This window comes from Mustela erminea, chromosome 6 (assembly GCF_009829155.1).
Source record: "Mustela erminea isolate mMusErm1 chromosome 6, mMusErm1.Pri, whole genome shotgun sequence".
Classification (NCBI taxonomy): domain Eukaryota; kingdom Metazoa; phylum Chordata; class Mammalia; order Carnivora; family Mustelidae; genus Mustela; species Mustela erminea.
The window spans coordinates 133932724-133960219 of record NC_045619.1 but is presented as its reverse complement, the minus strand read 5'-3'; the positions used below and the strand labels follow the sequence as shown (position 1 = coordinate 133960219).

General features: G+C 51.7%; 1 protein-coding gene across 1 annotated transcript; it reads left to right on the top strand.

The window, feature by feature from the left end:
• Positions 1-1687: 1687 nt before the first annotated feature.
• On the top strand, positions 1688-27495 carry LOC116593641 (putative ATP-dependent RNA helicase DDX11-like protein 8). The gene is given in 29 exon segments (XM_032347914.1): positions 1688-1711; positions 3057-3305; positions 3762-3848; positions 4136-4293; positions 11304-11349; positions 12200-12305; positions 12534-12560; positions 12563-12625; positions 13014-13219; positions 14651-14803; positions 15924-15970; positions 16308-16351; positions 16354-16386; positions 17343-17387; positions 17507-17574; positions 19065-19103; positions 19362-19431; positions 19434-19472; positions 19632-19763; positions 20225-20337; positions 23037-23109; positions 23463-23566; positions 24225-24374; positions 24650-24718; positions 24822-24922; positions 25326-25410; positions 25742-25820; positions 25954-26149; positions 27309-27495. Coding segments are annotated over 29 exon segments (2793 nt in total).
• The last annotated feature ends 1 nt before the right edge of the window (position 27496 follows it).

Sequence of the window (27496 nt, the reverse complement as noted above, 5' to 3'; positions counted from 1 at the left end):
GACGTCCCTGGCAGTTTTGGGGCTTCTGAGCACGAATATCAGGGAATCTCCGCAGGCTCAGGCTTAGCCTCCTTGACTCCTCTCAGTTCCGGTTGTCTGCTTTCCATCTCTCCTAAAACCCATTACTTTCCCTTCTTCCGCTTTCTTTGTCTTGGTGGATTTTAAGCCTCTTTTATTCCTTTGCTGTAATTTTAGCATGTTTCGGAAAAGAACACAGAAGAGCATGTGTTCATTCTGTCCTGTCTAACCTGAAGTCTCAGCTCCCCATCTCAGCGCTCTGCCAGTTCCATGTAACCTGTTCCTCTGCTCAGCCCTTTCTTGTCGATGTTCTGGGTTCCAGGGCCTCCTGTCCTTGTGACTTCAGTTACTGTCCCATTCTGACACTGTCTAAATCATGCCTGGAGTAAGCTCTTCTCCCCATCATTGGCGCCCCACTGCCAACCGGCGTGCCATACCGTTAACACGCAGTGCCTCACCTCTGCCTCGGTGGCTGAGCTCCCTGCTTAGCTCTAGATGTTGCTGCTTCCCTGTCCGTGTCCCCTTTATAGCTTCTCATCAGTCCCCCACATTGTGCTGACCTCTCCACCGGGATGGAGCCCATGCTTCACAGGGAATTGTGATGCCCCGTGGCCATGGTTCGTGTTAAGTTTGTGCCTGTGGGCATTTTCTAGAGAACTCTGTTTCCCGGCATCAAGACCAGTGCTCGCTACAGTGTGGGTGTTCAGAATGCATGAATGTACTTGGCGGAAACTTTAGAACTGTGATATCTTGGATGGTACCCCATGAAATAACATTGTTCAAAGCTAGGTGTCTTGTGGGTACTTTATTAAATTTATTTCCTAACATGAGCATTTGGTCTTAGCCTTTTCCAATTTAAATTTTTGTTGTCTTACCAGAGGATATAGAATTGCAGGGCTCAGTTCTCCTTTCTCTTTGTGATAGAGTGTGCCCGCAGTGGTTGTGGGAAGGTAACTCTGACATTCCCTTAAGGAAGGTCCTCAGCTCCCTTTTTAGGGGAGGGTGCTGGCTCTCTGACCAGCTGTCTGACCCTGGGCCACTGTTACAGGGGGTGGCTCTCGTGACCCTAGCTTGCTGATGGCTAAAGCCAGTGGCTCTCCATTTTACTGGCAATACAGAATGGCTGCTCTCCAGCGGCTGCTGGGGAGGGCTGTTTAGAAGGCTTTGCCATTCTGTATTCATCAAAAGCTGAGAGAAATGGTATATATGGGCTTTTCCAAAGATACGTCATCCATTCACTCTTCAGAAGTGCTGTTCTATCATAGGGCCTTTTAAGAATTTCATGAAATAGGGGATGCCTGGGTGGCTCAGTCGGTTAAGTGCCTGCCTTTGGCTCAGGTCATGAACCTGGGGTCCTGGGATTGAGTCCTGCATCGGGCTGCCTGCTCAGCGGGGAGCCTGCTTCTCCCTCTCCTGCTCCCCCTGCCTGTGTGCGTTCTCTCTCTCTCTCTCTCTCTGACAAATAAATAAAATCTTCATGGGATTTTATTTCATGTTCTCTTCAAGGGAACTTCATGAAATGGGTTCTTATTCAAGGTCACAATAATTTATTACTTAACAAAAGCAAAAAAAAAAAAAAAAAAAAAAAAGCTAGCTCCTATTACTCACTTATGTACCAGGTGTTGTTCTAGTCCTGGTGTAGGTATTAGCTCTTATGAGTATGAACGTAATGCTTACGGCAATTCTGAGGAAGGTACTATCTATCTCTCTGTGTCACATAAACACACATATACCTCACCTCCTTTTTTATCTTATTTAACTGTTCCCATTTTTGCCTCTGTGGAGCACACAAGCCTCAGGTCACAGAGCTGGTGAGTGGAAGAGCCAGAGTTCGGCCAGGCAGCCTGAAGTCTGAAGCCGTAGTTATTGTGCTCCACTCTATCCCCAACCCTACACACTGTGCATTTTACCTACAGTTCGTTCAAGCCCATATTAGGTTCAGGACCCCTCTGGATGCTCTGAGACCCCCTTGGGTTAAGCAGGCTTGGATAGTTGGCTGCCTGACCAGAGCGTGTTGGCTCCTGCAGAGGCTCGCCTGAACTGAACTGCCCTTTGGACCCCAGAAGCAGCAGCTTTAGGGAAGGAGCCCATGCAGCAGCCTCCTGGAAGTTAGTGCTCCCACTGCCCGGACAGAGCTCCGCAGGCTGGGGGCTTAACCCACAGAAGCATACTCTCCCACAGCTCCAGAGGCCAGAAGTGCAGATGCAGGGAGTCAGCAGGGAGGGCTTTGAGAGCAGACTGTTCCGGCCCTCTCCTCAGTATGTCCGAGGCCAGCCTTCCCTGTGTCTCACCGTGTTGCCTTCCCTCTGGGCTTCTCGCCCTCTGGGCTTGCCGCGGTGGCCCAAGTTCCCCATTGTGTTAAGGACACCAGTCTTAGTGGATCAGGGCCCTCTTCTTTCTTAACTACTTGCATGTGCGGTAACCCTTTTTCCAAATAAGGTCATGTTCTGAGACATATGGTTAGGACTTAACAAACATATGAATTTGTGGGGGACACAATTCAACCCACAAGGAGGACCCATAGGGAATATTCTAATCTTTAAATTAAGAACTGTGTTCTCCAGAGCAATTAGTTTGCTTTAAAATTTTTTGAAGACTGGATCTCATGGGACTGATCCTGTTCTGTCTGCACATGGCTGTATTAAAGCATAGAGCTAAATGTGGCTCCCCGTTGCGAGTATATAGGATTTCAAGCCATGTGTTTTTGGCCTTAATTCTTTTTTGGGGCTTTATCTAATTCCTCAGCTTCTAATTATGCTAACTTGCAGTACTTCTATGTAACCTGATAAGCCACATTAAATTATCTTAGGAATAGTGAGCTATATAATTAAGCCAGGAACTTTATTTTTATTTATTTTCCTTATCTTTTCTGGCTGTCCTTTTGCTAAATCCCTTCCTGTCCTTCCTCAGGTTGGTCTTAGAGTGCTTTCTAATATTTAAAGTTAGACCTTCCTTGAAGGCTTTATTAAAATGAGAAACGTTATTTGGAAAGCTTTGGGTTTTGTTCTTGTTTTTGATGACTTTTTTTCTTCTTGTAGGGAAAATCTTTAAGTCTTATTTGTGGGGCTCCTTCCTGGCTCTGTGAATTTGAGCAGAGGAAACATCAGGAAGAGGCACGTCTCCTTGAAACTGGAACTGTCCCCTTGAGTGACGGGAAGGAGCAGCCCCTGTCTCTCTCATCGTCCTGCAAAGAGACCCCAGACACCCCGAGGCCTGCAGGAGAGCCTGACTGGGTGACTCAGTTTGTGCAGAAGAGAGAAGAAAGGGACCTGGTGGACCGTATGAAGGTGAGCTGTGGGGTGACAGGAGCTGGGAGCCTTCCAGGAAACAGGGCTTGGCTGGTGATTTGGGGTTGATTCTGGGGGTAGCATGTCCTTTGCCTTTGCTGTGCCTCCTTGAGTCAGTGGTGCTGCACCTGTGCTGTCTTTTCAAAGCTGATGTCAACAGGCCTTTTCTAGACGGGGTGGACGGTTCCCTTCATTACCCAACCAGGGAAGGCGCCTCACCGTTGCCCTTGGCAACGCGGTTCTGCAGCTGCAGACTCCTTTAAGGGAATGAATTTGATTGAGAGGATGTGGCTTTGGGACAAAGTGTGTGGACCTCCCATACTGAGGGTCAGGGATGCTGCTGCCCCCCTGGAGTGTTGCCCACAGAAGGGAGAACCGCTCTGCCCCGGACTCTTTAAGAAGGGCATGGTTGGGGACTTCGGCAGGGGTTTTCTTTCTGGCTGTTTCACCCTCTAGGAGGAACAGGTCAGGAGGAAGAAGCGAGAGGAGCGCCTGCGGCAGATTCGGCACAATGCGCAGCTCAAGTATGCAGCCAAGCGCTTGGTGAGCGCCCTCTGCGGGGGTGGTGGGGACAGTGCGTGGGTGCTGTTGCTCCCCTGGGTGAGTGGCCAGGGCCGACCCCCCACCCCCCAAGCTGAGTTCTCATCCCCCGGTAGCTGGAGCTTGAGCTGAGGTATTGGTACCTTAGACACCGGGAAGAGAGTGAGGCCTGTGGTAGTGACATGTGTGTCATCCTCAGTGGTAGCTGCTCAGAGGCCGCTCGGTCCGGGGGGCGGGGGTCCAGTCCTGAGATTTGTTTCTCTTTCCCGCTTGGCGATGCTCCTCTGCAGAGACAAGAGGAAGAAGAGATGGAGCGTCTCCTCTGCCTCAGCAGGGAGATGCTAGCGGTGGGAGCAGAGGCCGAGCCTTGGGAGCCGCTGGTGTCTGGGGAGGAGGAGCTGGTCCTCGCTGAGTATGAGAGTGATGAGGAGAAGGGAGCAGCTCGCGGGTGAGACAACGCTTCTCCTTCACCCACCGCCCCTGCTCGGGTTGCCATGGGGGCTCCTATGGGGCCGGCTCCTGTGCCCACAGAGAGGCAGTTTGCTTTGCCCCTCACAAGGCATCCGAAGGGACGGTGTGCCAGCCCCCTGCCCCCTCTTAGCCGGGCTCCTCAGGAGCACTCAGAAGGCTGGAGATGGTGCCCTTCATCTGCCGACGCTGGCTCTGTGGGTCTGAGCTCCATTGCCCCCACCAGGTTTGCGTCTCCCTGTCACACCCAGCGGGGGCTGTGCCCTAGCCGAAGCCACAGGGCTAGGGACAGAGCAGCTGGGCCTTGGAGCCGGCTGGGCCGGCTTTAGTCGTGTGCTCCTTGCTCCCAGACGATACCATGGGAGCTTTAGGATGTAAACCATCAACGTATCCTTAGCCTAAGCTGTTGCCTCCACCGTCCGGTTTCTGTCTGGGTTTCTGATTTGTGAGCAGTAAGCTGCTGGGTGGAGTAGAAGACCCTGAAGATGACAGCTGCCCCTTGTCGGGGCCTCCTCTTTCATTCATGCTTCAGTTGCACAGATGACCTTTGAGGGCCAGCTCTGGGTGCAGCATGGTCCCCGATGCCAAGTCCGCCAGATGCGCCCCCTACGCTGGGCGAGCTTGCATGTGGTTGGAGCTGGGGGCTGGGACAAACACACAGATGGTAACTGCGCGGAATGAGCGTGTTTGCCCAGGAGGAAAATGAAACCGGGGGCAGTGGGTAGAGTGTGGGGTTGCTTCTCTGGGTGAAGCCAGGAGAGGCCTCCGAGGAGGTGAGGAAGGGTGAGAAGGAGCCGTGGAAGACCTGGAGGACAGGACTAGTCAGAGGTCTGCTGGTGCCCTGGTCTGGAAAGGGGAGCAGGTTTGGTGGGTTGAGGGACACACAGAAGGTCCAAGGGCTAAAAGCAAATGAGGTAGAGAAGAGGCAGCTGTCAGTTTGTGTGGGCCTTGGAGTCCCACCGAGGGCGCTGGGTGTCTTTCTCCGTGTTGTGGGGCTGTGAGCCATTACAAGTTGGGGTAGCGACCTGATCGGGTTTGGGCGTTAGGAAGGGTGTTGAGGTCATTTTGACATCAGGGGCTCTGCCCCCAAGGCAAGAGTGCCCCTAGAGGTCATTCCTCTTGGGCTCCCAGCTTGGAAGGGAGGTTTCCTGCTCCTCTAAAGGAGACATGTGTCCCATGTGTCCCACGTTGTCATTGATGCTGTGGTGACCGAGTCAGTGTAGAGTGTAACTCCAGCGTCTGAAACCTGCCATTGACGGGTGATGGAGAAAACCTTCACAGTGGGCTGCAGTGCACCCAGCTCCGCTCCCGGCTGCCCTGACTTCCTTCTTTCCCCCTCAGCTTTATTGAGCTACAGTCGGGATAGAACACTGTGGGAGTTGAAGTTGCGGATCATGAGGGTTGGATAGGTGTCTGTATTGCAAAGGGACCACTGTGATGAGGTCGCTTAATTCATTACCTCACATACGTAATATTTCTTTAAAAATGTGCTGTTTTGGCACCTCTCAAATAAACAGTACGGTGTTGTTAACATGGTCACTTGTTTTATTAATTAATAAAACATTAATTAAAATAATTTTATTATTTATTAATCATTTATTAATGATCATACCCTTTGGCTACCTTCACCCACTCCTGAGCCCCTAGCAATCTACTCTCTACTTCTAGGAGGTTTTTTTTTTTGTTTGTTTGTTTTTTGTTTTATTCCACACATGAGATGACCTAGAATTTGTCCTTTTCGGACTTACATCACTTACCACAATGCCCTCAGGGTTCATCTGGATTGTCACAGCTGGCAGAATTGCCTGCCTTTTTATGGCTGTTTTACTGTGTGTGACGTGTTCTTTATGCATTCATCGGTCCGAGTATGCTTCGGTGGTTTTCATTAGTTGCTGCTGTGAACAGGGAGGTGCAGGGATCTTGAGATATGGATTTTATTTCCTTCGGGTATATACCTAGAAGTGGACTTGCCTAATCATATGCTACTTAATATTTTTAATTTGGGGGGAACATCCATGCTGTTTTCCAGAATGGCAATTTACATTCCTGCCCACAGGACACAGGGTTCCCTTTTCTCCACATTCTTGGCAACACTTATCTTTTCTTCTTTTCTTTTTTAAAGATTTATTTACTTGAAAGTACACACGTGCGCTTTTGTGCACCTGTGTGCACCAGCATGGTGTGGGGAAGGGAGAAGCAGGCTCCCTGTGCCTGCTGAACAGGGAGCCCAGCATGGGGCTCCATCCCAGCATCCTGAGATCGCAACCTGAGTGGAAGGACCTGAGCGGAAGGTAGCTGCTTAACTGACTGAGCCACCCAGGCACCCTTCCCAACACTTAATCTTTTTGATCATAGCTATTCTAACAGGTGGGTGAGGTGATAGCTCATTGTGGCTTGTTTGTTTGTTTGTTTTTAAAGATTTTATTTATTTATTTGACAGAGGGAGGGAGATCACAGGTAGGCAGAGCGAGAGAGGGAAGCAGGCTTCCTGCTGAGCAGGGAGCCTGAAGCAGAACTCCAACCCATGCAGAACTCCAACCAGGACCCTGAGATCGTGACCTAAGCCGAAAGCAGAGGCTTAACCCACTGAGCCACCCGGGCACCCCACTCATTGTGGTTTTGATTTGCATTTCCTTGGGGGATCAGCATCTTTTCACGGACCTATTGACCGTTTGTATGACTTTGAAAAAATGTCTGTTCCGTTCCTCTGCTTGTTCTTCATCAGATCATTTCTTTTTTGCTCTTGAGTTTTAGGAGTTCCTTATATATTTTGGTTTTAAGCCCCTTATCATCAGATAGGTGGTTCGCAAATATTTTCTCCCATTTTTTGGTTCCTGTTCCATTTTGTTGATTGTTTCTTTTGCCGTAGCAAAAGCTTTTTATTTTGACATAGTCCCACTTGTTTATTCTTGCTTTGTTTATACTTTTGATGTCACAGCGAAAGAAATCAATGTGAAGACCAATGTCGTAAAGCTTGTTTCTGTGTGTTTTCTTCTAGGAGTTTTAGGCCTCACATTTAAGTCTTTAATCCCTTTTTTTTTTTAAGATTTTTTATTTATTCATTTGACAGAGAGAGAGATCACAAGTAGGCAGAGAGGCAGGCAGAGAGAGAGGAAGGGAAGCAGGCACCCTGCTGAGCACAGAGCCCGACGTGGGACTCGATCCCAGGACCCTGAGATCATGACCTGAGCCGAAGGCAGTGGCTTAACCCACTGAGCCACCCAGGCGCCCCAAGTCTTTAATCCCTTTTGAGTTAGTTTTTGTAAGTGGTGTAGGATAGGGATTGCATTTCATGCTTTTGCATGTGACTCTTCATTTCTTCAGCACATACTGAAGAGACAGTCTTTTCCTCATTGTGTATCCTTGGCTCCCTTGTCAAATACTACTTTACTGTATATGCATGGGTTTATTTCTGGGTTCTGTTCCACGAGTCTTATGTGTCCGTTTTTATGCCAGTACCTTCCTGCATTGATTATTCTACTGTTTTTTTTTTTAAAGAGTTTATTTATTTATTTGACAGAGATCACAAGTAGGCAGAGAGGCAGGCAGAGAGAGAGGAAGGGAAGCAGGCCCCCTGCTGAGCAGAGAGCCTGATGTGGGACTCGATCCCAGGACCCTGAGATCATGACCTGAGCTGAAGGCAGCAGCCTAACCCACTGAGCCACCCAGGCGTCCCTATTCTACTGTTTTTGTGCCAGTACTGTACTCTTGATAATCATACTGTTGAAAATCAGAACGTGTGATGCCTCCAGCTTTGTTCTTCTTTCTCAAGATTGCTTTGGCTATTTGGGGTCTTTTGTGGTTGCATGTGATTTTTAGGATCTTTCTTTTCCTATGTCTGTTAAAAATATTGTTGAACTCTTAATATAGGATGGCACTGGATCTATGAATGGATTTCAGTAGTGTGGACATTTCAGCAGCATGAACTCTTCTGACCTGCAAACATGGGATGTTCTGTCGTTCGTGTCTTCTTCGGGTTCTTTCACCGAAGTCTTGTAGCTGTGAGTGTGTAAGTGTTTACCTCCTGAGTATTTTATTGTCTTTGATGCCATCGTAAACCAGACTGTTTTCTTTATTTCTGTCTCAGATAGTTTATTGTTAGCATGCAGAAATGAAATTGATTTTTGTCTGTTGATTTTGTACCTTGCAACTTCACTGAATTTGCTAATTAATCCTAACAGTTTTTTGGCGCTATCTTCAGGCTTTTCCTGTGTATGATCATGTCATTTGCTAACAGGTAGTTTTACTTCTTCCTTCCCAGTTTGGATGCTTTTTCTTCCGTTTTCTTGACTGATGGTCTGGGTAGGACTTCCACTGTGTTGCAGAGAAGAGGTAAAAGTAAGCACCTTCGTCTTAGTCTTGTCTTAGTGGGAAAGCTTTCACTGCTGAGTAGTGTTAGCTGTGGGCTTGTCACAGATAGCCTTTGTCGAGGTATGTTCCTTCTGTACCTCATACGACAGTTTTTATCATGAATGGGTGTTGGGTTTTGTCATTTGTTTTTTCTGTGTTACTGAGATGATTATGTGACTTTTGTATATCATTCTGTTGACTGATGTGTCACATTTACTGATTTGCATATGTTGAGCCATTCTTGTCTTTCAGGCAGGAGCCCTGCTTGATCATGGGGCGTGATCCTTTTTGTGTGCTATTGAACTCCGTTTGCTAACATTTTGTTGGGAGTGTTTGCATCTGTCTTTGTCGGGGATATAGTAGCTTGTATATCTTATGTAGTGTCATTATCTGGCTTTGATACTGGGGTAATACTGGCCCCATAAAATGAGTTTGGGAGTGTTCCTTCTCTTCTGTGTTTTGGAAGAGTTGGAGAAGGGTTGGCATTGTTTCTTTAAATATTGAAATCAGCATCAGTCTGGCCAGTTAAATTATCTGGCCCTGGGCTTTTCTTTGTTGGTGCTAGAGGGCTGCCTTAAGCACAGATTTCGGGACTTGGATTAGAACCAAAGCTTCTGACCCTGCCCAGGGCTGAGATGGTCAGACCTCTTTAGGCATCCCACCTCGGGGAGATAGGAAGTGCTCTGCAAACCCTTTGCCACCTGCCTGCAAGATTACTTGCCTGCTCCTGGACTTCTCCTCGAGACACCCCCCCGCCCCGGGACAAAAAAAAGGACTTGAGTGGAGTTTGTGAATATTAGAGTAACAAAGTGCTACTACCCAGGGCTTTGGCCTGAGCCATTAATCCTGCAGATTAACTCCTACAGCTTCCATGCCTTGGTATTTGGAGAGGGAGGAGGAGCCTCTCTGAGAATGCAACCAGTTTTTTTGTTGTTGTTTTTGTTTTTTTGTTTTTAAGATTTTATTTATTGGGGCACCTGGGTGGCTCAGTCATTAAGCATCTGCCTTTGGCTCAGGTCATGATCCCAGGGTCCTGGGTTGGAGTTCTGTATCGGGCTCCCTGCTCAGCAGGAAGCCTGCTCCTCCCTCTCTCACTCCCTCCCCCTGCTTGTGTTCCCTCTCTTGCTGTGTTTCCCTCTGTCAAATAAATAAAATCTTAAAAAAAAAAGATTTTTAAAAATCTTTAAAAAAATCTTAAAAAAATCTTAAAAAAAAAGATTTTATTTATTTACTTGACAGAATGAGTGAGAGTGAGAGTACAGGCAGGGGGAGCAGCAGCGGGATAGGGAAAAGCAGACTCCCCACCGAGCAGGGAGCCTGAGGTGGGGCTCAGTTCCAAGACCCTGGAATCATGACCAAAGCCGAAGGCAGACATTTAACTGACTGAGCCACCCAGGTGCCCCAGCCAGTTCTGAACATAAAATTTCTGCTCTTCCTTTCTTCACACATCCTGCTTCTTATCTAGATCCTGTTGAGTTTGCTTACCTTGTGCTACATGATTTAAATCAAGGCCTGTCAGACATAGGGTTCTGAACAATTATTTATTGACTAGAAAGGCAACCCTATAAATAACTCGTTTTCTAATTGCACAAGGGAATTAGCATTTCTGCTTTAAAAAAAAAATTCCCACGTGAACAAAAAGAATCCCAGTGATGGCCCTGTAGGGAGAGTGTGTCTGTCTGTAAAAGATTTTGTTTGAGGGGGAGCCTAGACTAATAATGTCAGCTAACCATTCCGCCTCGTAATGCAGACTTGACCTCCCTCCCAGTCCCTCGGTGCATGTGGGCTCTTCCTTCATTGCCGGGAGGGGTGAGGTGCCAAGGAGAGAAGAGGTTTGTCAGGTTCTGGGCGACAGCATCTTTTTTCAGTCAGTTGTGGCTTCCCTCAGGAAATGTGCTTGGAGTTCCTGCCATGTGCCATGGCCGGGGTGAGTCCCCTGTACCTCTCAGAAGCAAGACACCCCAGAGTCTTGCCTGCGGACATGAGTCTAGAGAGGCGGACAGACCCAGAATAAGTGCTTTTGAAGGAGATGGGTGTTGCAAAGAACAGGTGCAGGGGGCCACAGCAGTGTGGCGAGGGAGGGGCTCTCTGGGAGGTGGAGGAAGGCAGCCGTGTTTATGTGGGCATCTCAAGGTTGACACAGTTGGCTAGGTAAAAGAGGAAGTGAGGGGCGGGCGCCTACCAGGCTGAGAGAACAGCATGTCCGAGGCCGCGAGGGGGTGAAGAGCACAGTTCTGCGGGGACTGAGAGAACTCCAGTTCGCTGGAGGCGTGGACAGTAAGGACGGAGTAGCCTTTGATGACGGACAGAGTCGGACAGTGAATGGAGGTTTGGGGAATACTGTGCCCCTTTCTCCTTTCCCTCGTGAGTGCCGGGGGGAGGATCGGGCTGGTATTAGCCCGGTGCATCTCGCTGACCCAGTGGGCAAGCAAGCAGGCACTGGCTTTGCTGGAACTTTGTTGCTGGAATGTGTCTTTTCTGTCTCTGGCTCAGAGCTCAGCCTTAGCTCTGCTGGTCTCCGACGACAGGGACCGAATCTGGCTTAGGTCCAGGGCTCATTGTGGGCACGCAGTAGGTGCTCACTCAAGTGTGTCTTCAGGTGGCCTGAGTTCTCTGAGTTTCTGTGTTCTTTTCTCTCAGAGTGGACGCGGATAAGGATGACCCAGAGGAAGAACATATAACTAAGGTAAGACATTGCGTCGTGGGTATTCTGGGATTGGTCCTGAGTCCAGGGCTCTGTGTCTGCCCGCCTTGGCTGCTTCTCGCTCTGTCATCAACAAAGAGCCTCCAGTCTCCTGACTCTGGGGCTCCCCAGACCCAGATCTCAGTGTTGGGGTGCTCACTTGGCAGGCCCATGGACCGGTGGTGCTAGGGGGTGAGGGCAGGCCTGAGCAAGAGCACCCTACCCTTTGGCTCCCTCTTCTCTTGTCTGTGTTTCCGTTGGCATGGAGCGCTGGGAGGTATGTAGGGTTCGGACATCTGTCATGTTTAAAAACATTTGGTTTAGTTTGTGTGAGACTTTGGTTTTCTCTGTTCAAAGTAGATATTTTCTCCCTGCTTCTCTTCTCTTCCCGCTCTTAGTCTTGGAGGAGCATAAAGCACAGCTCAGCTCCCCTTGTCCTACTGCGAGCCTGGCCCCCCAGACTTTAGGGAGGAGTGTGTGGACAGCCGACCCCCGACACGCTCACCAGAATCTGTTCTTTCCCACTGGGGAACCACAGCTCAGGGAGGCAGCCTGTCCTGAGATGACCAAGCCCCGTGAAGTGGCCGGATTCATGGCTGAGCAGGACTGATGGGAGGAGCTCCATGTTGTGGGTGTTCTTGTAAACTTCTGGAGCTGAGTGGGGGAGGTGGGGAATGCCTGGGCCCCGCGTTAGCGAGATCTGCTGTGGGACAGAGTCCTGTTGCTTTAGGTTTGTGTGTGTGTGGCCACTGTCCCCAGTCCCTCAGCCTACTGGCCTGTGCATTCGTTGATGTGCAGAGAATGGAGATCTTGTAATCTCGTTTCTGAAATCCCCTGCTCCTCCTCGGAGCAGATTTACTACTGCAGTCGGACACACTCCCAGCTGGCTCAGTTTGTGCACGAGGTACGGAGGAGCCCCTTTGGCAAGGACACCCGGCTCGTCTCCCTCGGCTCTCGGCAGGGACATGGAGGCATTGCGTCTTGGCCTGGGTGCCATCCCGCTCCCTTTCCTGGGCCTTCATCTTCCTCTTCCAGGCATGGAAGGATGGTGGGCCCAGGCCCAGGGCATGCCATGCCGTGGGAGGATTGGCCTCTTCTGGTTCCTGGCAGGGTGTTGGGCAGGCCCCAGAGGGTTGCTGTATATTATGTCGTGACTGCTGTGGCTCTCTCTTTGCCCTGTGTCTTCTAGAATCTTTGTATAAACGATGATGTGAGACCCTGGGTTCTGCGCAGCTCATCAATGACCGCTGCGTGGAGATGCAGAGAAGCAAACATGGTAGCAACCATCACTAGAGCCGTGCATGGCCCCTGGGGTGGTCGTGTAGCCTGGGGCAGTACTGAGAAGTGGTGGGGAGCAGGCTGGAAGTGGACCAGGGATGCAGGAGATAGTGTCTTAAGTGGCAGTGACAGTGGAGCTTGCAGCTGGGTCCTTCCTTAAGGTCGTCTCCTTGGGAAAGGCATTTTGCTTTTTGGGTCAGTATCTAGTCCAGAACCCTGGCTCTGAGATGATTTTATTGGCTTTTTCTAGAGAACATAAAATTAAATGCCCAAATGGTGAGACCTTCCTAAACAGTAGTGGGGAGGGTCATGGACTTGGGTCTTGACATTTTAGACCCAGTGGTGGCCCTGTGGACTGGTTTCATTCCTTGTGCCTCTGCCCCCCTTAGAGAGGAACAGAGCTGAGGAAGAGAAGCCCAAGAGGAGAAGGCAGGAGCACTGGGCCGCATGCCCCTTCTATGGCTACGAGCAGCTGCAGCTCCTCCGAGACCAGGTCCTGGTGGGGGTGAAGGACACTGAGCAGTTGGTGACACTGGGGAAGGAGGCTCGGGCCTGTCCCTATTACAGGAGCCAGTTTGCCATTCCAGCAGCCCAGGTAAAGACCTTTGAGGGTTGGACAGTAACTCTTCGCTCCATCTGTGGCCTCTGCCACAAGGGATTTCCTCATTCCTCTTAATTTGGGAGGATGTTCCTGGCTGTGGGTGGATGACCACACAGCACCCAGGTGCCAGTGCATGGGAGTGGGGGTGTCCTTTGGCTCTGGGTTGCAGGAACAGATGGCCTTACTGGGGACAACAGATAAGAACTGAGAAGGGTGTGCAGTCCTAAAGAAACCAGAGTCCAGGGGCACAGGGCAGCAGGAAGCTGAGAAGATGCAGTCAGGGTGCTGCAGAACAGAAATGTGTTTCCAAACAGCCTTTCAGACCAACCATCCTGATGTAGGCACCTGCCTGTCGGTGTGGGAGAAGGCTGTCTTCTTTCGACTTGCCATGTTGAGGCTCATCTTTACACTGCCCATTTGGATGGGCATTTGGATCTGCCCATTTGACAGATCCAAAATATTGTTATTTGGTATGGTTTTACTGTCTTCTTCCACTGTTTCATTCGAGTGACTTTTGGAAATAGAGTTTCATTTGTGGAGAATTCCATACAAGCAAAAAAAGATTAGGTAGCTTTTCAGAGATACAGGGAACAACGTTAGTAATGATTTTACAGTAGCTAAATGCTCGTTAGTATACTACTCTAAACTGTGTTGCATAGGTGCTCAGAGGGAAATTTTAGAACCTTCCCAGCCCCCACCATTGTTGCATGCTTTCCTGGGGTCTGAGATTTTCATGATCTTGACTTTCTGAGATAACTGTCACCTCATTTTTGCTTTGTAGTATCCCACAGAAAAAGCTAAGGCAGGTATTATCCATATGTACACATGAGGACACAGGCCCAGAAAGGCTAAGTGATTTACCTGTTTTCTCACAGGAGGTGGGTAATGGTGCCAGATTAAAGCTGGGCCTTAAGTTACCAGTTTTCTAGAGTTTCACTTTATCAATATTCTTTTAACTGGGAAATCAGTCTCATGAGTAGCACCGAAAAATTTACAGCATTCTTATTTTTGTTGCCCCGACCTCTGGCTTTTGGCCCTCATTTGAGATAGAGCTTATTAAGTCCATTTTTCCCATGAAGAAACTGAGGCTCAGAAAGTTTAAGTGACTTTTGCAAGTCACGCAGCTAAGAAGTCACAGTCCTGGGACCAGAGCGCAGGGCTACCTTCTAGTACACCAGGGGTGATCACTGTGTTTTGAGGAACCTCGGGTGCTTCAGGGGTATGGATAAGGTATGGGCAGGGGTTCCACACTCCTCTCTGCTCCCCCTCTCCCCACCCCCACTCTTGGTTCAGTCAGAATCAGACTGGCTAAAACCATTTGCATCAGACACTTAGAGTAGGCGGGGAACACTTGCCAAAGCAATGAGTACCCCCCCAACCCCGACTTCCCCCCAACACTGCTCAGGCGGCTGCCCCTCCCCCCAGCTCATGGTGCTGCCCTACCAGATGCTGCTGCATGTGGCCACCCGCCAGGCTGTGGGCATCTGGCTACAGGGCCAGGTGGTGTTCATCGACGAGGCGCACAACCTGATCGACACCATCATGGGCATCCACAGTGCAGAGGTCAGCGGTTCCCAGGTGGGTCAGCCTCTCCCATCTTGATCCAGGGCCTGCCATGGGGCAGAGGGATGTGGAGGGATGTGGATCATTTTTCTAAGCCCTGGAATTGGTCTGGAGGTGGCTTGGGAGAGGGTGCCTTGAGTCGGGGCAGTAGACTCGTCAGGGGCTAACTGGCTTTCCAGCAGATAGTAGAACTATGGGGACCCAGCTGAGGGGAAGTAGCTCATGTCCTTGCTCTTTACTGTCCTAGGTCAGTCATCCTGAGTCCCAGGTGCTAGTATCCTGTTCTCTGTAAGCCAGGATGATAGGGCGAAGGAAGCGGGGGTCCTCACATAGTTCGGCATTGTTAGCCTCGCTTTGAGGGATGCTCAGGGTTTCCGAGGGCCACTGTTGATTACCTCTTCTCTGCCATGGCCCGTGTGCAGTATCATGAATTTTCACACAGCCTCTGCATGGGCTGTTGTTCCCTGTTAACACTGAGAACTCAGATTCGGGGGGCTTTAAGCAGTGTGCCGAAAATCACACAGCTCAGGAGTGTGGAGTTGGGACTTGACCACTGGTTTCTGACCCTGAAGCTCATGTGGTATTCCTACCCCCCTTTTTTTATTATTTTATTAGCACATGTGCATGAGGGGGTGGGGATGGGGTAGGAGGAGCAGAGGGAGTGGGAGAAGCAGGCTCCCTGCTGAGCGGGGAGCCTGATGCCGGACTCGATCCCAGGACCCTGAAATTGTGATCTGAGTGAAGTTAAACACTTAACTGAGTGAGTCACCCACGTGCCTCCCACCACTTCTACTGACCTTAGGCCAGGGCTGACCTTAGGCCAGAGTGTAATGGCTACCTCGAACCACTTCTCTGCTTAGTGGAAAATACATCTTTGCCCAACATAGTAAAAACTAACAGGGAGATTCATTACCTGAAAGAGTTAGTCAGCCTCTTGCTATTTTCACTGACCTAAAGTGGATATTGCAGCAGAACTTCCCTTCCTTACCTCTCAGCTCCCAGCAGCCTCAAGGCCTTTGGTCTCTACCCAGGCCCACTGCCTTTACTGCTTCCCATGTGGCATGGCTGGCATTTACTAGGCATAATCTAAGATAGAGCCTGGCCTGCCCTCACGCCCATTCTCTGTTCTCTCCAGCTCTGCCAGGCCCATTCCCAGTTGCTCCAGTATATGGAACGATATGGGTAAGACACTGCCTCCTGAGGGGAAGGGAAAGTCCTGCTCAGTCTCAGAGAAAACACTGGGGTCTCCACCTCTGGTCTGGGCCCAGCGCCAGGGAGACCAGCACACTGTTCCCCTCCTGTTCACGATGGTGTGTATCCCACACAGGCCGAGGATGCTCAGGATGCCACAGCTGGCTACAAAGGCCTTGGGCCATGGCGAGCCTTCTTTTCTGAGGGTGTATTTGTCGCTCGTGGCCTGCTTTGGAAGACACTAGACAAAAAGGCCTGAGTTTGAGGCACTTGGAAGGGAAGTTGCTTGTGGAGTACTACCACTTGATGTCCATTGGTGTCTCCTCAGGAAGCGTCTGAAGGCCAAGAATTTGATGTACATCAAACAGATCCTGTCCTGTTGGAGAAGGTTGTGACTGTGTTGTGTGGTAAGGAGCACCGTGCCCTCCCTGACCCCTGGCCAGCTAAGCTTGTGTGGTCTGTTCCCTGGATGCCAGTCAGGACACCTGTGTTTTTTGCGTCCCCAAGAATTATCTTAGCCATTGGTGGAGAAGATTCTTCTCTCTTACAGCTTAGTTGAATTGTCTAACCTTAGATCTTTTTTTAGATTCCTAGTTTATTTCCCCCTGTTCTGAGTCCTTTTTATTTTGCCAGACTCTACTCCCCAGGTAGTAATAACAGCGTAGTATAATGGGACCGTGTGAAGTCACTTTGGAGCACACCTTTGAGGAAAGCACGGAACACAGGCGAGCTCACCCTTGTGGACAGCTGAGTAAACTAGAGCTCAGAGCAGGGGTGTGAACTGTCTCTGCTTCGTGAACCTAATGGCGGGACTCTTGTGGCTCCAGGTCCATGTGGCTCTCACAATTCTGTGTCACCTGCCTTTTCTTTTGTTGCATGGCTGTTCACCTGATGGCTTACATACAAGCTGAGTTCTAGGAAGCCAGGGGACCATTTTGCTGGAGGGATTTTGCCTAGCGCCGGTGCTCTTCCCTTCCATCTCTGCTTTGCCCCTGGGCAGCTCCTTGGGTCTGCCTAAAGTAGGGTGGTCACTTGGTCCCAGCCTCCGTGGAGGAGGTGTGAAAAGAATGAAACCCACCACCCCTGGGGATAGAGTATTACGCCTCCATCAGAAAGGATGAATACCCAACTTTTGTAGCAACATGGACGGGACTGGAAGAGATTGGGCTCCATGTGCAAACACGGGTCAGATTCTGAGGCTACCTTGAGCCTCCTGTCCTCTTAGCAGGTTTTTTGGGTGTTTATACATGGCAGAAAAATCTGTTCAATTACGAATGCTCTTATTTAAGGAGTCCAGTGTTCAGTGTGAGAAGCTGGGGGTTAGAGAGTCACCATCCTGACCAGCTTGAATTCTCTATTTTAGGGAACATTAAGCAAAATTCCAACACACAGAGCCTTTCACAGACAGGTAAGAGGACTGCCTTCAGAGGCCCAGAGCTGCTCTGAGCTGGTTCTGAGCTCACGTCTGGGACCTTGGTCTTCCCATCTTCCAAGGAAGGATTCCAAGGCCCTTTGTTTACCCCTAAGGGACAGAGATGAAGACCATCAATGACTTCCTCTTTGAGAACCAGATCGACAACATCAACCTGTTCAAGGTAGAGATTTTCATCCTTTTGTGTCCAATTTGCTTATATTTATTACCATCTGTGAGCAGAACGCTGTGTGAAGACGAAGGAATAAAAAGTAAATTCCTAATTCCTAATGTCAGGCAGTCTAGAAGTCTGAGGATCTACAGAATAGGTGTTTGTAACACTTACCCCTGGAGGCATTGCATCAGCAAGAAAAAAGTAATCTCTAACCCAGGGTTGAAGGGTCCTGGGACTAGGGAGAAAAGGTGCCTTTCATTGTCCCAAATAAGCATGAACAGAAATTCCCAGGTCCTTTGCCTGGTTCCATCTTTCTTCGGGCACAGTCTCTGCCCTGGGCCTTTAGTCTGAGCAGGAGGTTAACATCGGGAGCATTATCCTGCTGTTGGGCTGAGGTGGCTGTGAACTGCCTCCCCTCTGCCCCCTGAGGCCTTGGACTTGCGTGCAGCCTCTGGTGGGAGCTCGCTCCAGGCCTGCTGTGCAGGATCCCACCACCATCACTCGACTCAGGGATTCTAAGTTACTGACGATACAGAGCACTTACTGCGTTTACGGCAGGGCACCAGGTTTTGTGACTCCAGGGTAGGAGGTACCATCACCGCTCAGAAGCAGAGGGACCCGAGGCTGGGAGAGGTCACCCCAAGAGAGACAGGCATAGGTCACACACAAGTGAGCAGATGGTACCTGGCGTGTTAGCCCCCCTGCCTGGACTCCAGACCCTTTGCTTTCCCTCCGGCCTTCCCATCTGTCTTCACACACCCCCAACTTACCCGTTTCGGTCCCCGTCACTGCCATGACCCCATCAGACAGGCTGGCAATCCAGCCCTTTTTGACTCCTTTCTTCTCCCTTTGGGTCCTGCATCTAAATGGTCACCGGCTCCCAGAGCCAGAATTAGCTCTTGAACTTCTGGAGCCTTTCCATTCCCATGGCTGCCACATCAGGAGAGGCTCTTCTCCTCTTGCCTTCTCCCTGCTCTCCCTGCTCGCACTCCCTCTCCCTTCTGCTCTCTTTCCCACACTAGGGTCTAGTGGAGCTCCGCTGGAAGATAGCACCCTTTTTAGAAATCTTCAAAGGCTTCAACTCGCTGTCTTCCTTTCCAGGCTACACATAGTGTACGCACCAGACGCGCCTGAACAAACCCAAGCTTTACCTCCTTCGTGCCTTTGCTCCTGTAGGTTATTTAAAACTTAATCTTTCAGGGTTCAGCTTAGGTGCTGTCACATTGAAGAGATCAGGGGACCTTTCTAGAGGGTTGGAGCCATGCACACACATGTGAGGGCACGGCCTGCACGAGGCTTCCACCATGCTGTGTGGGGAGGGGGCAGGAGAGGCAGGACCTCTGAGGAGGGTGACCCACTTGGCCAACAAGGAGGCTGTGGGTTCCTGGGGCTGGGCGAGGGCAAGCAGGGAGTCCTGCTTCCCTGGGGTTTGGGAAGCTGGTGGTTTCTCTTTTCCAGCAAATGGTGGCCAGATACCTGCAGTAGGCTTGCTTTCACAGGTGCGGCGCTACTGTGAGAGGAGCATGATCAGCAGAAAGGTGTGCCCTCCCCTTCCCGGGTCTGGCTAGGGTCTGCAGCACCCCAGTGCTGCCCCCTGCCTTTCAGGCGCTTGAGAAACCTCTGCTCCCTTCCTGTAGCAGGGCTCCTTGGGTGGGGGTGGGGGTGCGAGAGTCCTCGTGGCAGGTGGGGGTAGGGGGCAAGTTGCAGGTTGTCTGGGGTACAGCGGAACCTCCCTCCAGCCAGGGCTCCCACTGCTGCACCCTCATTCCTCCCTGTGCTCTCTTACTCCGTCCCAGCTCTTCGGCTTCACAGAAAGGTATGGCGCAGTCCTCACACCCTCCAGGGAGCAGCCCAGACTGCCTGGGTTCTAGCACTTCTGCAGACCCTGCAGCCCACAGTGGCCGAGAGTGAGTTAAGGAGGCGGGAGATCGGGCTGCACGCGGGGGACAGGAACGTCCATCCCTCATGCCGGGACTCCTCTTGCAGAGAATGGCTTTAGGCTTGCCGCAGGCCCCCCCCCCCACCGCCTCTGTGGTCACAGACCCTCTTTCTTCTGCTCTGTACAGCTCCTGTGAGCCCTGTGGAGGAGGGCGAGGCCAGGCTGCCACGGCCAGCTTCCCCGCTGATGCACATCGAACCCTTCTTAGCAGCCCTCACCACTGCCAACCAGGATGGCAGGGTCATCCTGTACTGCCAAGGTAATCCCAAGGAGGAGCCAGCATGGGCCACCAAGCCAGAGCATGGAGAGACTTGGGGATGCCTCCTGGGCTAGGATCAGGAAGCAGGATGCTGGTGACTGGTCTGCTGGCCTGTGGTGAGGGGGGTGCGAGGCACTAGGACAGTGGGGCACCTTGGGCCAGGCTGCAAGGGAGGCCGTGTGGCCTGGTGGTTGTGGTTAGGTGGGTTGGATTCCCTCACCTCCAAGCTTTGTTTCATTGTCTTTCTGAAGATCAGTGTACAAGGGTAGATGTCTCTACCACAGGGTTGTCCTGGAGATTAAATGGGACCTCATCAAAGAGCAAAGTGGTATCCCTGGGGTTCCTGCATAGACATGACCGTAGACACGTCCGAGCTCCCTTCTGCCTCAGACTCCTGGAAGTCTTTGTTGGGCCTGCAGCCCACCCCCCCTGCCCCACAGAGCTGTCTGTCTTTTTTTCAGGAAGTCTTTGTCAGAGTAGCCTCAAATTCTTGCTCCTGAATCCAGCCATACACTTTGCCCAGGTGGTGAAGGAATGCCGGGCCGTGGTCATCGTGGGGGGCACTGTGCAGCCGGTAAGGGAACCAGAGCCCGCCTCTTGTGCCCCAGGTGTGGGATGAACAGCTGCACTGTCAGGCCTCTTCCTGTCCAGTGGGCCCCCAAACCAGAAGGGGGTCAGCTTGAGCAGGCTGAGCAGCACCCACCAGGTGGCATTGCTGTACTGTCTCAGGCCTGGGCTTTTACCCCGGGGCCATGGGTGGGCGAGGGTGTAAGGGCACTGCTGCGCATTTGGTGCTTCTGAGCCACAGGACCACATTTCTCCCAGAGACAGCTGTTCTGGAATCACAGGCCCCCATCCAGTGCCTGAGTGCCGGGCCTTTCTTGAACCCACCAGGGATACCACCTTCCCTCTCTTACAGATTCACACACACACACACACACACACGCACACACATGCACACACATGAAAGTATTTTGCTTTCATTGTAGAAAGCAGAGACCAGCAAAAGCAGGGGGAAAAAAAAGATTATAATTCCACCACCAAAAGATTTGTTTTAGTGTATATCGTTATAGTAGTCTTTGTGTGTAATTTTTACAAATACACATACATGTTTTAAAAACAAGAATCTCCATCTCTACATGCCGTTGCTACGATTTGGATTTTTCAGGCAGCAACAGAATGTCATAAAAACATTTTTCCTTGTCAGTAGTGTGCATTTATCCCACCACGCTCCGGCTCTACTCTGTTACGAGAATGTTATATTTTGTAGAACCACTCTTGTTTTGTTAGGTATTCGGGTGGTTTCCAGTTTTTCTCTGTTTTAAGCAACATGGAGGCACAGAGAACCACATCTCTGCACAGCAGTTCTGTCCCCAGAGTATGCGTGGCACGGACTGAGCCGGTGGAAGGCTCCTCAGTGCCCGCACACTCTGGTCCCTCTCTTCTGCCACTGGAACCACTCCTGCCACTTTGTTAGTTTTCCATTTTTCTTGTGTATAGATTCAGATTTTTGTTCACAAATTAAAATCATCTCTAGTCCTTGCTGCTTTTGATGTCAGTTGCTTCAGGCTCGGCCCCTCAGAGCCCCCACATGCTGCCCTTGGTCCTTGACAAGGCCCTTATTGGCCTTGGGATGCTTTCTTGCTTTTTGGCACGACAGAATGCAGAATGTCCCGGGCCACCTTATACTTTCTTTGCCCCAGATCTGGAATCCTTCATTTCTCCAAGTAACCTGGCTTCCTTATTTGGGGATTGGTATGTGGAAACCAGCATCCGTGTGCCGGGGGTGTTGGTCATGCTCCTGGATTGTAATTGCTTTTCTGTAGACAGACTGGGGAAGATGGCTTTAAAAAATCATGAGTGTTTCTAAATGAAAATCCATAAATTTGTTTGACCTGACACTGTATATCTTTTTTCTTGAGCTGAACATTTGGTTTCTTATTATGTTTGTTCTATCTTATTACTTACTTGCACTCTCCACAGGAGACCTCAAATACTTTCCTATACTACCGATATTCTAACAGTAAACTAGTGATTGAAATTTAATTTCTTTGCGTTTATTTTTGCTCTGAGAGTGTATCCTACTAAGGATGTCTGCTCACTAAGGATTGGAAGTCACTGGAATTCAGGCTCCTTCTGTGCTTCTGTTGTGACTGTGACAAAGGGTCCTCTTTACTGCCGTCTGTTTTCAGTTTTAGCGTTTGCTTTTTAATTTTTTTTTTATTTTTGATTTAATATGTTTTTAAAATATGTAAACACCTATATGTTTCAGAAGTCGAAACTGTCTGGAAGGTGCCTTCAGAAAGCCCCACTTTTGCCCATCTGCAGGCTGCTGTCTGTGCCCAGAGGCAGTCACTTTTACGACTGTTGGGTGTGTCCTTGCCTGCTTTCATTGCATTTCTCTGCAGAACTAAGCAAATACATGTACTCACGTCTGTCCTTTCCCTGTTCTTCTGTCAGTGGCTGGGGCGTCAGTGTTGTGGCACTCACGCTGTTCGGGGGCCGCTGCGGGTGTGTGTCCTGCCCGCGGTGGGCGCTCTACCCTGCAAGGGTGTGGTGAGCGCATGCGCTGGGCTCTCCCGAACGGCCTTGTGCAGTCAGAGATCACATGCAGGAGTATCCCTACGCAGGTGTTGGCTTGTGGAGCTGTACCTTCAGGGGGCACCCCTAGGTGGGGGAGCACTGCCAGGCTAAAAAGTAAAAATACATCCAGCTTACAAAATGCTGTCCAGTTCCCCTCCAGCTGGAGTTGTTCTGTCTCCCCACACGTGTGTTTCTCCACGGAGGGGTCACGCCTTAGGATTCTTGCCAATTCAGTAGGTGAAAATCCCGGAGTGCTTTAAAATTACAAACGCATATGTCTGCCCCACCCCTCCATCCCCCCAGAGGTCCTTCTCCGGTAGTTGAGGCTGGGACCTGGACGTGTGGATTTTGTCTTGAATTCCCACAGGTGCTCTCGGTTGCCTAGTCAGGGGTGAGAAGCACTGTGCCCAGCTCACCAGATTACCCATGCTGTTCCCACAGGCTCACTGAGACTATCCAACACTAGATTATTGTTATTTATTTATTTATTTATTTTTGCCCATTGATTATCTGTCTTACCTTTTACCTCTTTTTTCCTGTTCTTATGTACATACTGTGCCAGGCCAGACTTTCGTCTTCCCCAAAGTGCGGCTCTCTCTCCCCCCATCCCTGCCAGGGCCCCCTGCCTGCTCAGGCCTGCGGTCCCCGGCCCTCTCGGGGATCACAGAGCCCTGCTGTTGTGGTCCGCAGGTGTCTGACTTGCGGGAGCAGCTGCTGGCCTGTGCTGGGGTGGAAGCTGAGCGAGTGGTGGAGTTTTCCTGTGGTGAGAATCCCTGTCCAGGGTGGAATGGGCCACGTGTCACTCTCCGGCCCCTTGTCGTCGTGGTTTGACCCTGTGCTCTCATCCGGCCCCAGGGGCTGAGGAGCCTGTGAGATGGGAACTCAGTCCTTTGCCAGCTCTCACGTGGGCTCACGTCTCTCTGCTCCCGCACAGTGGCCTCCACCCCTGTGGGGAGGTCTGAGTACCATCCACTTGTGCTGCGGGAGCAGGCGCGGGGGTGAGTGTGGGAACTGCTCTTCCTGGCATGGAGACAGGGATGGTGAACGCGCTTCCCAGGCCCTGCCTTCCGGACTCGTCAGCCCCTCGTTTTCAGCCCCTCCCTGGGGTCTCTGCAGGTCATGTGATCCCACCAGACAATATCTTGCCCCTGGTCATCTGCAGCGGCCCCTCCAGCCAGCAGCTGGAGTTCACATACCAGAAGAGAGAGCTGCCGCAGATGGTTAGTACCAGCCCGCTCACCTTACCACCACCTTCGCCGGGGCAGGAGAGAGGTTTCTGGGGTGCTGGGCACCCTGGCCTGCGCTTTTAGTGTTCAGGTGTTAGGGAGATCAGTGCTGGGGACTTCCACACAGAGGCGGCCCAGGCTGGATAGTGTCCCATCTGCATGCTCCTTGGGAGGTCTGAGCTCCCCTGTCCCCTCACCGCTTCGACCATTAAATAATGTTTTCTTAGAACCTTGGGCCATTCCTTCAGGATGAGCCTGAGGAGAATCTGCTTGTTTCATTTGGTTCTCTTGCCATTTGGTTTTATCGCTCCCTGCCCCAGGCAGGAACATGGGGCTTGGGGCCTGTCATGAGAGGCACACATGGGGTTGTCAGTGTCCGATTTGTTGTAGTGGAGCTTGTCCCCAGTGGCCCGTAGGCATTGGGAGTTGAGCAGGGAGGCTTTGGTGCATGTCAGCCTGTTTTAGCTCCGGTGCGCTAGGATTGTGATGTGTGTGGGAGGGGGGCGGGGGAGGGGGCGCTTCCGGCCACAGGTCTCCCCCATGACTACAGTCACGCTTGGATCCCTGTATGTGGTTTTGAGTCTCAAAGTCAGGAAGTGCTGTTTGGCCTCAGGAATGACTCCAGGGAGGGCTGTCTGTCTTCCTTCCTTAGATGGAGGAGACTGGTCGCATTCTCTGTAACCTGTGCACTGTGGTCCCTGGAGGGGTGGTCTGTTTCTTCCCCTCCTATGAGTACCAATGCCAGGTCTATGCCCACTGGGATAAGAGTGGGCTGCTCTCCCGCCTGGCTGTCAGGAAAAAGGTGAGTGACTTCTCAGCTAGAACTCCCACTTATTAGGACAGTGGCACCCAGAGTTCCTGCTAGGATTTCTCATGCATGTCAGAGAACTGTCTGGACTTCGGCTAGCTCCTTACTTCCCCAAATTAGAACCCCTGATCACCTCTGGAGGATTTCCCTAGAACCCTTTGACTCTGGGGGCCTCTCCAGTTTCCAGTCTAGAAAACATAAAGGCCACGAGCAGACGTGGGGCCCATGCATTCTGAAACCCTTTCCTGGGAGACATTGTTTTCCTTCAGGTATTTCAGGAACCCAAGAAAGCAAACCAGGTGGAACAGGTGCTGGCGGAGTATTCCAGGTGCATTAAGGTGAGAAGTGTAACTCCGAGGCCCTGGGTCCAGAGAACAGCTGGCAGCATTTTGGGTGGCCTTCAAGCTTTGGCTCTACAACCTGGACTGGTATTTCCCGCAGTGTTGTGGCCAGGCGGGAGGCACGGTGACAGGTGCTCTGCTCCTCTCTGTGGTTGGAGGAAAGATGAGTGAAGGTATTAAATTCTCTGACAACCTTGGCCGGTAAGTTATGGGCCTCTCATCTCTGGGCTCTGCTGTGATCACCCTTCACTCCACGAATGGCCGGGTCCCTGCCTACAAGCTGATGCCAGCAGGAGTCTGCACCCCGGGCTGGCTGCTTAGGTCACTCAGCTCTGTGGGGAGGTAGCTTTGGCCCTTTAGCTCCAGGTGGAAATTAGGCAGTGCATAGTTTTGTGGGGACTCCATTCATGTGGCCTGCACTGGGTCTCGGCCAAGCACACCTGCTCCCGGTGTGGAGGGAGGTAGAGGCAGCAAGCACAACTTGAGGGGGGTGGCAGAGCACTGGATGTAGCAGTTGATGACAGGAGGGTGAGGTCTGGCCCTTGGCAAACACACTGGGGGCCTGACTGCCCCCGCGCCACGGCCTCGTGTTCCTTGGCCCTAGGTGTGTGGTTATGGTAGGCATGCCCTACCCAAACGTCAGGTCACCAGAGCTGCAGGAGAAGATGGCCTACCTGGGCCAGACCCTGGTGAGTACCTCGTGTCCCGAGGCTGGGAGGAGAGGGCTGGGGAGGAGGGGCTGTTGCCTCTGGGGCTGCGATACCGGCGCTGCAGTGCTGTGCCTTCCCCACTGCCCCCCGATGTGTCCCCGTGTCTCCCGTCCACTCCAGGGCATGGATGCACCCCTTTACCCTCCGGAGCCACTCTGCCATCTCCTCTGTCGCAGCTGCTGCTGGCCTCGTGCCCGTGATGCCTGCTGCTCTTTCTCCCATGCTGAGCGGTGTCATTTTCTCAGAACACTGAGCGGGGGGCGGGGGAGGCAAGAAAATGCTGACAGGTGCTGTCCTCTGCCCTCCCCAGCCCAGAGGCCCAGGTCAGCCACCACCAGGCAAGGCTTTGGTGGAGAATCTGTGTGTGAAGGCTGTCAACCAATCTATAGGTAGGCCTGGGACTGTTCCTGGCTCTTGGGATGCCTGGCAGGAGAATGGGGAGACAGGAAGGAGGGAACATGATAGAAATACACTGTGGGGGAGGCTGGTTTAGCTGAGAGCCCAACCTCTGTCCCCACCTAGGCAGGGCCATCAGGCACCAGAAGGATTTTGCCAGCATAGTGCTTCTGGATCAGCGGTATGCCCGCCCACCTATCCTGGGAAAGCTGCCAGCCTGGATCCGAGACCGTGTAGAGGTCAAAGCCACCTTTGGTCCTGCCTTTGCTGCTATGAGGAAGGTCAGTCCTGCCTTTCCCTCTCTCCGAAAGCCCCCCACCTCGTGTCTCACTGCTTTTCCCTGTCTCCCCAATTTTCATCGTTAGAAGTCTGTCTCTTCCTGATGGATGGCCCACCACTGCCCAGATGCCAGCCTTTTCCTTCCAGCTGCTCACGTGAAATGTTTGCCTCATGCCTGCTTTGTGGGGATTCAGGCTAAGAAGGTGAAGCCCAGCTGGAGACCAGACCAGCCCCTTTCTGGAATCAGTGGGCTGCCAGGACTATGCACAGGTGGAAAAGCCAGTAAGAGAACATCAGGTTGATCCTGAAGAAACAGTGGGTCCTGGCCATCCTGGGACCCATCCCAGGGTAGTCTGGCTCCCTGGAATTGAATGCCCATTCACCATGGTCCAGAGTCCAGCTCTCTGCCCTGCTTTGCGGCCAGTCTTCCACTGAGGCATCTCTGTCCTCCCTTTGGTGTCCATTCTCTCCCAGGTGAGGCGGAACATGCCCTCTAGCCTTTCCCTTTTCTGGCTATAATTTGTTGTTCTAGACCTTCACCTTCTTTTCAAAACCAAGAACATCCCCTATTTCCAGCCCCAGGTCCCTGGAGTCCATAGGGCTCCTTCTGCCCAGGGCTCTCTGACCACCTCAATCCTGCCACCTTTCTCGGTGTTACGAAGAACGGGGAAGAGCCGCGTGCCGACTCCCCCACCTGCTGGTCTCTCTCTTCCCCAACTAGTGCTGGCCCCTAACCTGTCCCACCGCATGTCTAGCTCCCTTGGCCTGGCTCCACGTCCTCCTCCCACGTCAGTGGCACCTCCTTTCCACTCAGCCACTGGAGCAAACTCTAAGACACCTCCTCCCCTGACTTCAGCCATTATGCCAAAGGCCATTAGGCTCCCAGCAGGACTATTTTTAGAGACCCCGTGTCTGTCACACAGACCTTTTTCCCTGTGTGAAAATCTCCTTCCCTCCATCTGCAATAGCGAGCACTGTTGACAGCACCTCTCTGCTGTCCCTGACCCAGAGGAAGGGCCCTCAGTTCACCCAGTGCTCTGCCCCCACCCGCCGCCTGAGCCCAGGGGGAGAGAGAGGACAGGTGCCGGCTCGGAGGAGACGCTCGCCCCCTGCACAGCCAGGGTCCTTAAGTAAAAGCACGCTCTTGCTTTATGCTCGGTTCCCGCGTGACACTGTTTTATTGATGCACGTACTCACTTCAGTCTGGCTGGAGGAGAGCACAAGGGCTCCCCGCCCCCAGCCACTTGGCCTCAGAAGCGGCTACCTCACTCCTTGAAGAAGGTCCAGGTGCAGGTCTGGGACAGTCCTCCATGGTCCCCGTTCCTGCATGGGCAGCAGGGGTCAAGAGACCCACAGGCCAGGCATCTCATCCTGGTTGTGTCCATGTGAG